This window comes from Elephantulus edwardii, unplaced genomic scaffold (assembly GCF_000299155.1).
Source record: "Elephantulus edwardii isolate Elephantulus edwardi_28Jun2011 unplaced genomic scaffold, EleEdw1.0 scaffold00068, whole genome shotgun sequence".
In the NCBI taxonomy this organism is placed as follows: domain Eukaryota; kingdom Metazoa; phylum Chordata; class Mammalia; order Macroscelidea; family Macroscelididae; genus Elephantulus; species Elephantulus edwardii.
Window position 1 is genome coordinate 2,999,007 of NW_006399818.1, and position 12,080 is coordinate 3,011,086.

General features: G+C 37.9%; 1 protein-coding gene across 1 annotated transcript in view; it reads left to right on the forward strand.

Moving 5' to 3' along the window:
* The window catches only part of LOC102871359 (putative uncharacterized protein C12orf63-like), a 271,053-nt gene extending 259,276 nt beyond the window's left edge, over positions 1-11,777 (forward strand). Inside the window, exons 35-36 of the mRNA XM_006888569.1 lie at positions 10,986-11,084; positions 11,622-11,777. Coding sequence (XP_006888631.1) covers positions 10,986-11,084; positions 11,622-11,777 — 255 coding nt within the window. The remainder of the gene's footprint in view (positions 1-10,985; positions 11,085-11,621) is intronic.
* The last annotated feature ends 303 nt before the right edge of the window (positions 11,778-12,080 follow it).

The following is a 12,080-nucleotide window of genomic DNA, read 5'->3' on the forward strand; positions in this document are numbered from 1 at the left end:
TTTGTGCGGGGAGAAGGGTGCAACAATGAATGAATGGAATCCCAAAATCTCTGTAGATGTTCATTGAAATGAAAAATAAACAACCTAAATGAAAAAAAAAAGTCTCTTGCAAAGTTCTAAACAACAAGTATGTCAGTTTAAAGATTAAAGTGCTCCTGATCCAAGGCATGGTATTTTTACTTACCTCATAGACATCTTGAAGTTGGACAGTGAAGAAAGAAGACTGAAGAAAATTAAGTTTGAAGATTAGGCTCGTGATGCCTTTGTAGTGTGATGATAGTAAAGAGGACTGACTATACCATCAAGTGCCAAAACAGCAAACAGGCCTATCTTGAAGGAAATGCAGAGTGCACCTTAGGAGGCAAGGATGCTGAAACGTCATCTCATTGCCTTTAGGTATATTTTTAGGAGGAATGAGTCCTTGGAGACAGATGCCATTCTGGGAAAAGTCATCAAAAGACAGGAAGACCATCATAGAGATTGAGTGACACAATTGACTAGAGCAAGACAGAGATCTTCAGGCTGCAGTAAGGTTTAGATCAGTGGTTCAGAGTTTCTGAGTTGTAATCAACTTGACGGCACCTAACAATAACATTCAACCCCAGGAATGGGTAGAATACCAATTGACACATTTCAAATGACAGATGCAGGCCTGGGTGTGCTTACCAGACTCTGCAAGAAATTTGGAAAACAGCTGCCTGGCTGACTTCATGGAAGAAGTCTAAAAAAGTTCTCATTTCTAGCAAGGAGATTCAACAGAATGTGGAAGCTATTTTGCAATATCATTAATATCACATGCAAGCAAAATACTGCTGAAGATCATTAAAAAAGGACCACTGGAACAGTACATGGACAGAGAACTGCCAGAAGTTTAAACTGGGTTTAGAAGAGGCTGTGCACCAGATATATCATTGCTGATATCAGATGGATACTCATTGATTGCAAAGAATACCAGAAGAATATCTTTCTGTGATAGAGTTTTCAAAGGCATTTGAATGTGTGAGTCATAACAAATTATAGCTAAGATTGAAAAGGATGGGAATTACAGAATACCTAATTGTGCTTAAGGAAAACCTGTACCGAGACCAAGAGGCTATTGTGTGAATGGAGCAAGAGAACACTACATTGCTTAAAATTAAGACAGTTGTGGGTCAGGGTTGTATCCTTTCTCCAAACCTATTCAGTCTATATGCTGATCAAATTATTTGAGAAGCAGGACTCTGTGAAGAAGAATGTGGCATCAGGATTGGAGGAAGAGTCCGCAATAACCTTCGTTAACAGATGACACAACCGTGCTTGCTGAAAGTTACAGCTCTTGCTGCAGAATGTTAAATACTGGAGGCTTCCATATACATTATATGTCAACATCAAGAAAACAAAACTGGATCAATAGACAACATCATGATAGAAGAAGGGGGGGAAAAATAAACTTTTCAAACTTATAGTGAACCCACACCCAACAGAATAAAGCCTTCCCTAATCGTGTGCCATCCTCACTTTATCTGCTGCTTTTAAGCCCTTGTGGCCACTGTGTCAATACATCTAGTTGTGGGTCTTCCTCATTTGTTGACCCTCTTCTTTTACAAGCATGATGTCTTTTTTCAGGGTCTGACCCTCATGATGTTGTTGTCTGAACAAAAACAATGAAAGACAGGCCCGAGGGCCGCGGATTAAAAGTCACCCACTTTGCCTTGGTAACATCATTTTCTGTCCACTGGGGCAGCTGATCTCTCTCTCTTTCTCTGTTGATGTTATTGTTTTTAAGTGTCATCGAGTCACAGGTGACTCATAGTGACCCTATGAAGGAGAGCCCTCGACACTGGTGCCTTTCTTCCTCTCTCCAGGTTCATAGGGTTTCCGGAGGCAAGCTATTACCAAAGTGGATGCCACTCCTCCTTCCAAGCTTGTTTTCATCGGGGAGCTCCACCCCACACTCTGTCCTCATTGGGTAACCAGCCATTTGACACATCATTGTCACAGTGTTCAGCCTCACAGCAACCACAAGTGACCTCTGTACAGCAACTTGCACATCAGGGCTACACGACCCAGAGGAAAGTCTGAACAAAAACAATGAAAGACTAGCCGAGGGCCGCAGGTCTGAGGGTCCTACAGTGTCTTAGCAGCCCAGCACACCCAATTGCTGGGAAACTCCCTGCCCCAGACCCCCATTCATCTGGCTAGTCCACTCTGCCAACCCCCTCGTGGGCCCCAAAGAACCACCACGAATGTTTTGAAGTAGCATTCTGCCTACATTCTTTCAAGACAGACTTGTTTGTTCTTTTTAGCACTCCATGCTATATTCAGTATTCTTAGCCAACACTAAAATTCAAAGACATTAATAATTCTTCAGTCTTTCTCATTCACTGCCAACTTTCACATGTATATGAGGTCACTGAGAATACTATGTCTTGGATTAGGTGAACCTTTGTCCTCAAGGTGATTTCCTTGTTCTTTAACACTTTAAAGAGGTCTTTTGCATCAGATTTGTTCATTCCAATAGATCAGCTGATATCTTGACTGCTGCTTCCATGAGCATTGATTGTAGATCTAAGGTGCAAAGTGGTAATTTATTGTGGTTTTGATTTATATTTTCCTCATGACTAAAGTACCAGCAGGGAAACACTGCGTGGTTTAAAATCAAGAAGGATGTGTGTCAGGATTGGATTACCTCTCCATACCTATTCAGTTTGTATGGTGAGCAAATTTTTAAAGAAGCTGGATTCTATGAAGAGGAATGTGACATTAAGATTGGAGGGAGACTCATCAATAACCTGCACTATGCAGATGACACCACCTTGCTTCCTAAAGTGAGGAGGACTTGAAGCACTTGTTTCAGGAGATCAAGGAATACAGCCTTCTGTCTGGATTGCATCTCAATGTCAAAAACACAAAGATTGTTAAAAAAAAAACAACAAAAAAAACACAAAGATTGTTAACACTGGACTGATAGGCAACATCATGATAGATGAAGAAGAGACTGAAATTGTCAACAGCTTCATCTTACTTCTACAGTTAACACCCTTCGTACAAGCAGTCAGGGAAAAAAAGGAGATACATTGCACTGGGAAAGTCTACAGTTACAGACCACTCCAAATTATTGAGAAGTAATGATATTGTTTGATGATCACGGTCCATCTGATTAAGATATAGTCTTTCCAATCACTTGCCATATGTTTGAGAGCGGGACACTGAATGACAGAAGAAGAATTGATGCCTTTGAGCTTTGGTGTTGGAAAAGAAAACCATAATGCCAACAGAACAAATAGATGTATAGATATAAATAGATAACAAATAGATAAGCAGATATTTCTTGGAGAAGGTGCAGCTGGAGTGCATCTTTGGAGGCAAGAATGATGAGGCTTTGTCTCACATAATGGGCATGTTGCTATGAGGGTTGTTCTTTGGAGAGGACATGATGCTAAGAAGGGTGGAGGGTCAACAAGGCCCTTGTCTAAGTGTATTGACACGGTGACTGGCATAATGGGCTCTAGTGTGTCAGGAAGTGTGAGGACGACACAGGACAGAAAAGATTCAGATTTGTTGTACTGGGCTCAATGGAACCTAACAACTAGTCTTTTGCATCTTCAGATCAGTTTCTAGAAAATCTTGCTGGATTTTAATTGAGATGGTATTGAATCTAGAAGAGACCCATTTGGGAAGAACTTTCCTCTTTCCAATCTTGAGCCTTCCAGTCCATGGTTAGTTCCTCTCAGCAATATTTTATACTTTTTGGTGTATAATCCTTACACTTTTCCCCTTAAAGGTCTTTCTAATATATGTGGGAGTTTGTAATTTTTACATTGTTTATCCCCAGTACATAAATATACAACTGATTTTTCCATGAAATTTTGTATTCTGTGACTTTAATAAAATGTTTATTATTGCTTTAAAGAGTGTGAAAGTTTGTGTGCCTGTGTGTGTATTCCTTTGGACTATGTCTTTTCTAGATAAAGACAGTTTTGCACCCTCAGTTCCAAACTTGTTGCTTTTTTGCTTTTTTCTTATTGGTTTACACTGGATGACTTTGTGTTCAGTATTTAATGGAAGTGGCAAAAGTGACCATTCTTGACTTATCCCACTTTGTAGGGAAAACTATTCAGTCATTTGCTATTAAGAATGATGGTTTTGCTAGATGTGCTTTATAAGGTTGAGAAAATTCCCTATTTATTTCTAGTTAATTGAGAGTTTTATCATAAAAGGATGTTGCTTTGTCAAATACTTCCTCTCTATTGACTGAGAAAATCATGTTGATCTCTTTCAATCTATTAGGATACATACTATTTTAGTTGGTTCTCTAATATTAAACTAATGTTATAGTACTATAAGAACTCTTTTAAAGAATGGTTTAAAATCAGGAAAGGTATACATTAGGGTTGCATCTTTTCTCTGTATGCTGAGCAAATAATTTGAGAAGCTGGACTATGTAAAAGAATGTGGTGTTAATATCAAAGGAAGACTAATCAGTGACCTTCAATATGCAGATGACACAACCTTGCTTGCAGAAAGTGTAGGAGGATATACTGAAGAAGATGAAAGACTACATTAAATCTCAACATCATGGAAGCAAAAAATCTCACCACTAGACCAGTAAACGTTATTACACTAGATGGAGAAAAGATTGACATTGTTAATTTCTTCATTTTGCTTCTATGCACAATCAGTACTCATGATAGCAGCAGTAAGGACATTGAAAGATCTATTGCATTGGGCAAATCTGCTGTCAAAGACCTCTTTAAAGTGCTAAAGAGCAATGATTCATGGCCTGATCCAAGCCATGATATTTTCAGTTACTTCCTATGCACCGTATGTTGGACAGTGAATAAGGATTATAGAAGAATTGATGCCTTTGAGTTCTGGTGTTGGAGAAGAGGATTGAATATCTCATGACTGCCAAAAGAACAAGTCTGTCCTGGAAGCAAAATAACAGAATTCTCTGTAGAGGCGAGGATAATAAAGCTTAGTCTCACGTTCTTTGGATGTACCATGAGGAGGGAGCAGTCCTTGGGGAAACACAATATGCTGGGAAAGGTGGAGGGCCAGGCATAGAGAAGACCTTCAAAAGATGGATTGAAAGAGTGAATGTAACAATGGGCTCAAGCATATCAGAGATCAGGATAGGGCAAGTTTCAGATCTGTTGTTCATTGAGTCACTGTGAATCATAGTCAACTTGAAAGCATCTAACAACAACGGTAATAGATCTCCTGTCGTCTTGTTATCTAGTAGTATTTATGTTCTTGAATTTGTTTCTTTCTTAGTATTTTGGTGAGGATTTTGCACTTACATTCATGGATGATAATATCTCTAATTTTCTTACAGTGTCTTAGCTGACTTTGCAACCAGAGTAACACTGATCTCATAGGATGAGTTAGGAAATCTTCCCTCCCCTTTTATTGGGTAAAATTTGTGAATGATTTGTATTAATTATTTTTTAAAAGCTTGGTTGAAATAACTCATGAAGTGGTGTTTTTTTTCAGACAGAGTCTTTTTTGTGGGAAGATTTTAAATTATTAATTGAATATTTTTGCCTGGGGTAGTAGTTCTATTTGTTTTTTTCTATTTCTTCTTCACTGAATTTTGACAGTTTGTGTCTATCTAGGAGGTTTTCTACTCAGGTTAGTTCTCTGATTTGTTAGCATCGATTTGTTCATAATGCAGGTAGTTCCTGACTTGTGATTTATCAGACCTAAGACAAGTCCAGTATAAGACAGTCAGTGTATTTGGACTATTGCGTCTTTCTGAGAAAAAGTTACAGGTAAAATGCATGCAAGCAATATGGAAGAATTGTGACGTTATCTGTGTGAACACATTATAAGGATATAATAGGAAGATTTAATGAAAGAAGTCAATGGGAAAAATTATCCTATGGCAAGATCCTATATTTAATATGTATATATTTCATTCAGGGAGCAGTATACCTTTATCTTTCTGAGGTGCTAGAGTATTCTAAAAATTTTAGATACGAGTCCTTTACCAGATATGTCATTGCCAAATATTTTTTCCCTAGTGTGAGGGTTTCCTTTTTACCCTGTTGGAGAAGTTTTTGGATGTGTATAAGGATTTGAGTCTTAGAAGGTCCCATTTGCCTATTTTATTCTCTCCTTGTTGTAGGTTTTTCAAGATGCTTAGAAGACTATTCATATTGTGGAGTAGGGTTTCTAGTGTTCTTTCAAACTTTTCTCTGATGGTTTTACTCTTAGGTTCTTGGTCCACCTTGAGTTGATTTTTATGTATGGTGTTATGTTTGGGTCTTGTTTGAGTTTTCTACAGATAGTTTTAAAATTTTGCCGAAACCATTTGTTAAATAAGCTTTCTCTACATAACTGATTTCACCCCCTTGTCAAAAATCAGTTGGCCATAGGTAGATGAACTGATTTCTCAAAATGGCCACAGGATATGAATGTCTTCACCAAAGATATTCAGATGGCAAACAAACACATGAAGAAATGTTAAAAATCCCTAGCTATCAGAAAGATGCAAATAAAAGCAACTATGAGATATAATCTCACCCCAGTAACAATAGCAAAGTCCAACAGAGCTGCAAACAACGAATGTTGACGAGGTTGTTAAGAAATTGAAACCCTTATTTGCTGCTGCTGGGAGTGTAAAATGGTACAGCCACTATGAAAGGCAGTATGACGCTCTCTCAAAAAGTTTGAAATAGAAATGCCATTTGACCCAGCAATTCCACTACTAGAATATACACTAAAGAAACCAGAGCTGCCACTCAAAGAGGTATGTGCACACTCATTTTTATTGCTACGTTAACTCACAGTAGCAAAGAGATGTAAAGAACCCAAGTGCCTGTCAAAAAAATAATAGGCAGAAAAACAAAATTGAATACTACACAACACTGGAAAATAAAGAATTAATAAAATATTACACAACATAACATGGGTGACCCTGGAGGACATTATGCTGAGAGTGAAATATCTCAGTCACAAAAGGACAAATACTGCATAACACCATTGTTATAAAACGGGCCTGACATGGAAGATTGGGGTGAAACTAGTAAAAGAAAGAATAAACTATAAACACTGCATTGGCACAGATGAAGGAAAAAACTGTTTAAAAGGAACATGTGATTTGGCATTATCTTGCATGATAACTGTCCAGAATAAGAGGTGCTTTTCAAAGTGGATTGGAGGAGGGAGTGAGACTGAGGGAGAAAATTATACAACAATGACTGATTTTTATTAAAAAAAAATAATTGAACTGGAGGGGGAGTTAGGAGGGAAATGTGCAACAATGAATTAATTAAAATCCAACTTTTCTGTAAATTTTCATTAAAATCACAATACAAAAATACTCATTTTTAAAAATCCAAGGAGCTGGACTATATGAAGAAGAATGTAATTTAGGACTGGATGAAGATTCATCAACAACCTGCATTATGCAAATATCACAACCTTGTATGCTGAAAGTGAAAAGAATGTGAAACACTTGCTGCAGGTGATCAAAGACTACAGTCTTTAATAAGAATTATATTTCAACATCAAGGAAACAAATTCAGATTACTGAACCTCAGTGGGCAACATCATGATAAATGGAAAAAAGATCAAAGTGGTCAATGATTTAATTTTATTTGCATCTATAATCAACACCTATGGTAATAGCAGCTAAGAAATTAAAAGACATGTTGCATTGGGTAAATTGTGGTCAAGTACTTCTCCAAAGTGCTGAAGAGCAATGATGTCAGTTGGAAGATTAAGGTGTGCCTGATACAAGCCATAGTCTTTTCAGTTGCTTTCCATGCATCTGAAAGTGGGCAATGATTAAGGATGACAGAAGAGGAATTGATGCCTTTGAATTGAGTATGGAGAAGAGCACTTAATAGTCCATAGGCTTTTTAAAGAACAAACAGGTAGGTGTTAGGAAGAGTGCAGCTAGAATTCTCCTTGGAAGCAAGGTTGGCGAAGCTTTGTCTCACATACTTTGGGCATGTTGTCAGGAGGGTACAAGTCTTTGGAAAAGGACATGATGCTGGAAAAATATGAAGGATTAGATAAAGAAGAGACTATTAACAAGATGAATTCCCACAGAGACTGTGTTCACTTGAGGGTTGCTATGAGTTTTAGTCTACTTAATGGCACCAAACAGCAGGAACAACATGACAAAAACACTAAATGTAGAATTTTATATCACTAATGTAGAACATTAGCTATGGTGCAGAGAGCTGAACCATGAATAAGGATGACAAAAGTATTGATGCCTTTGAACTGTGGTGTTGGAGCACTGACTATCCAGTGGACTGACAGAAGAACAATCAGATTTTAGTAAAACTGTAGCCAGAATGCTCCTTGGAAGCAAGGATGGTGAGGCTTCATTTCACATACTTTGGGCGTGTTGCTAGGAAAAACTATTCATTGGAGAGGGACATCATGTTTGGAAAGGTGAAGGGTCATCAGAGAAGGGAAAGATCTTCAGTGAGATGGATTGACACAGTGACGTCAGCGATGGGCTCATGTGTGTCAGAGATGGTGGGGAATGGTACAGGATAGGAACAGGCTGTTCCTAGGGTAGCTCTAAGTCCTATTTGACTGTATGGCACTAACCGAGTACGATGTGGAACAAGTCATTGCTCATAAAGAAAGGGATTTGAAAAATTGGGCCTTAATGATTTGGAAAGAAATGCTAAAGAAGAAAGAAATAATGAGGAAGAGAACAGAGAGAAGCTGTCTGGAATATTACAGTGACAATACTAACTGGAGTTTTTAATAAAGTATGTCAGGATTTAATTTGCTTGAAAACATAACCCAAACAGATTTTTTTGTGCAAATAATAGGTAAAATTGGGAAGCAGTGAAATATTAAAACAATACAAAGCAAAAAAGAAAGTGGCAATATGGAAAGTTCTTACTAATTTTCTTGCTAATTCTAATGCAAAGCCATTTTAGTAAATTTTTATAAGTGTATTTTGTGTGTATGTGTATATCAAAGTATATCTGTAAGTTTATGTCATGTTTCCCTTCCCTCCAAAATAAAGAGTGGATTTAAAGATTCTGAAAATAATAAATGCACATTATGATTGTTATTGTTGGGTGCCATTTTGACAACTATGATTCACAGCAACCCTGTGAACAACAGATATGAACCTTGCCCTGTCCTGTGCCAGTCTCATTATCTCTGCCGTATTCATACTCATGGTTACCTTCACGGTGTCAGTTCATCTCTTTGATGGCCATCCTCTCTTTTTGCTGACCATCTACCTCTCCAGGCATGGTTTGTGGGGTTTTTTCCTGGTCCTACCTGATAACCCCAAAGTAAAAGAGTGCCATCCTTGCCTCTAAAGAACACTGTTTATATCTCATCCAAGACAGATTTGTTTGTTCTTTGGCAGTCCATGCAAACAAACAAGGTTGTCCTTGAGAGGGTGAAACCAAGTTGCTCTTTGGAGGCACGAATTTTGAAGCTCTGTCTCACATACTTTGGGCAAGGATGTCTGGCTTGGAAGGATGGAGGAGGACAATACAAGAGAGGAAGACCCTGGAAGAGATGGATTGACACAGTAACTGGGGTAATGGGGTCAGCTGAGTCAGAGACAGTGAGTTTGGCTCAGGATAGGAAAGGGTTCAGAGCCATTGTGTGTAGGGTTGCAATGAGTCTCAGGCGACTTGATGCACATAACAACAATAATATGAACTTGAAAAGAATGTTCATTCCGTCATTGTTGGGTCGAGTTGTTTTATTATTAGGTCAGGTTTTTTTTCTAGATATCCACTTGGTTACGTTGGTTGATAAGTTTTCTATATTCTTGTTGATTTTCTATCTAGTTATTCTATGAAGTATATATATATATATGTGTGTGTGTGTGTGTGTGTATTTATGCAATACATATAACAGTATAATACAGTAAGCTAATGTAATAGAATTGATATAAAATATATACAAATATATATTATCAGAGAACAATTGAATTGCTAATAAAAATTGAACAATACTTTAATGCTGACTCATAGTACATAGTACTCTTGAAAGTACTTCCTCTCTTAGCTCAAGATCAGGCCTACTTTTGTTTTCAAATTACTTATTTTTAAATTTTTATGTAACTGTCTTTATATTCCAGCTATTATTTCATGTTATTCCATATAATTCTTTTATTTAAGTTTGTTATTGAAAATCTTTTAAAAAGATATAAATCATTTAGTCATTCTTTAATTCTAGGGATAATCACTGTTGACAGTTTTTTCTGCTTGAATTTATGGGGAAATATGTTGTCGCTGTTAGATGCTGTGGAGCCAGGTACGGTCCATTGTGACCTGACGAACAACAGATCTGACACCTGTTCTCTCCTTGTCATCTTCACACATTCTGACAGCCTCAGATCCATTGATCGCAGCAGTAACTGTGTCAATCCATCTGGTATGGCAGTTTAAAGAGTAAGGTGTGCCAGATGCAAGCCACAGTCTTTTCTACAGTTTTCTATGCATCTGAGAGTTGGAAAGTGAATAAAGAAGACCAGAGAACAATCTAGGCCTTTGAACTGTGTTAACAGGGAACAATTGTGAATCTTGGAGAGCAACCAGAATGCTCCTCAAAGACAAAGATGGTAAAACTTCAACTCATTTATTTTGAGCGTATTCTTAGGAGGAAAAAAATGCTGGGAAAGGTGGAGAAAGAAAGGAAGACCCTCAACACGATGGCTTGACACAGTGACTACGACGGTGGCTTTCAGTGTGACAGGGATCAGGAGGACGGTACAGGCCAGGTTCACATCTCTGTCACAGGGTTGCTGTGAGGCCTAGTCAACTCAAGGGCACATACATTTTCTTTGAAAATAGGGTTTTATTTTGCATATCATTGTGTAAACTATATGTCTCTTTGCACAGTTTATTTTGAACCTCTGTTCCTGTCAATTACTGTGTTATTATTCATAATGGCTCCATAATATTCCATCATAATGTCATCACCAGAAGAGATGAACATGGACTGTAAACATTTCTGATGCCTTTACCTATCATTAAGTACATGTTTTCTCTGTGTTTTAGGCTTCTTCTAGAAGGCCGAGTTATCCTCATAACCCAGAGCTAGGTCCATTTGAAACGTACAGTATCCTGGCATGGATTGCACTGAGGGCTGCTGTACAGGTTGGTGTGACTTTTGTTGAATCTCATTTTTCACTGTCATATTTGTATTCTCCTCCCACCAGCTGTCAGGGTGACACAATGCAGCTCTGCAAGAGAAAGGAAAATTTCCCCTTCTCCGGGATTTCTGCCAATGCTGTTTCTTCGGAAGGGGCGGAAATGCACTTTTTATGTGAAGTGTTTTTAATCTCTATTAGCCATACCTGACTGTTTTCTTCGGCTTTTTTTATTTTCATGAAAATATTGGCAGATATGCATGTGCACCTATTGGACATTTTGGCAAATATCTGTCATAGCTCGGTGAGGTAGGCTATTTAAGGTGACTTATGCATTAATTAAATTGTCAGCCGTAATGATTTGTTTGACTATAATATATACCATGTGACAGGGGATCACATATCATTTTTCAGGTTGTCTACTTCTTTCCTTCTAATATCTATTGAATATTATGAGCACAAGTTTTTTCACATTTTTTTACCTAATGTGTAATCTATGAATCAAAAACCTCTTGTTTATGAGTTCTGATATGTGCACCAACAGGTCAGTGAGGCTGTGCTGGCAATTACTCTGCTTATTGGAAGGAAGAAAGCTAGAGTCGATAAAGTGAGTCAAGTGGCATTGTTAAATCTTCCAAAATTTGCAACTGTGGATCTTTTGTCTTCATATACAGACTATCTGCTTGGTATGTTTGAATGACTATTCTTCATTTTATGAAAACCTGATATTTGTGATACGTGATGAAGTTTCAAAGGCTCAGTTGTGGTGATGTGTTTTGTTTGAGGAGACGACAGGGTGCGTGGGGTCCCTGAGCCTCGCTGTCAATATAAGGCACTCAGTGCGCACGTGCACACCTAGTGACTACATGACAGGTGAAGATTCCATGAGAAAGGAGATTTCTCTATTTTTTCCAGTTAACACAGGACAAACATGACCTAGTGGAAATATTTCCTTGTAAAATTGTCCCTGATAATCTAATTTAAAATATGTATCTACTCTCAC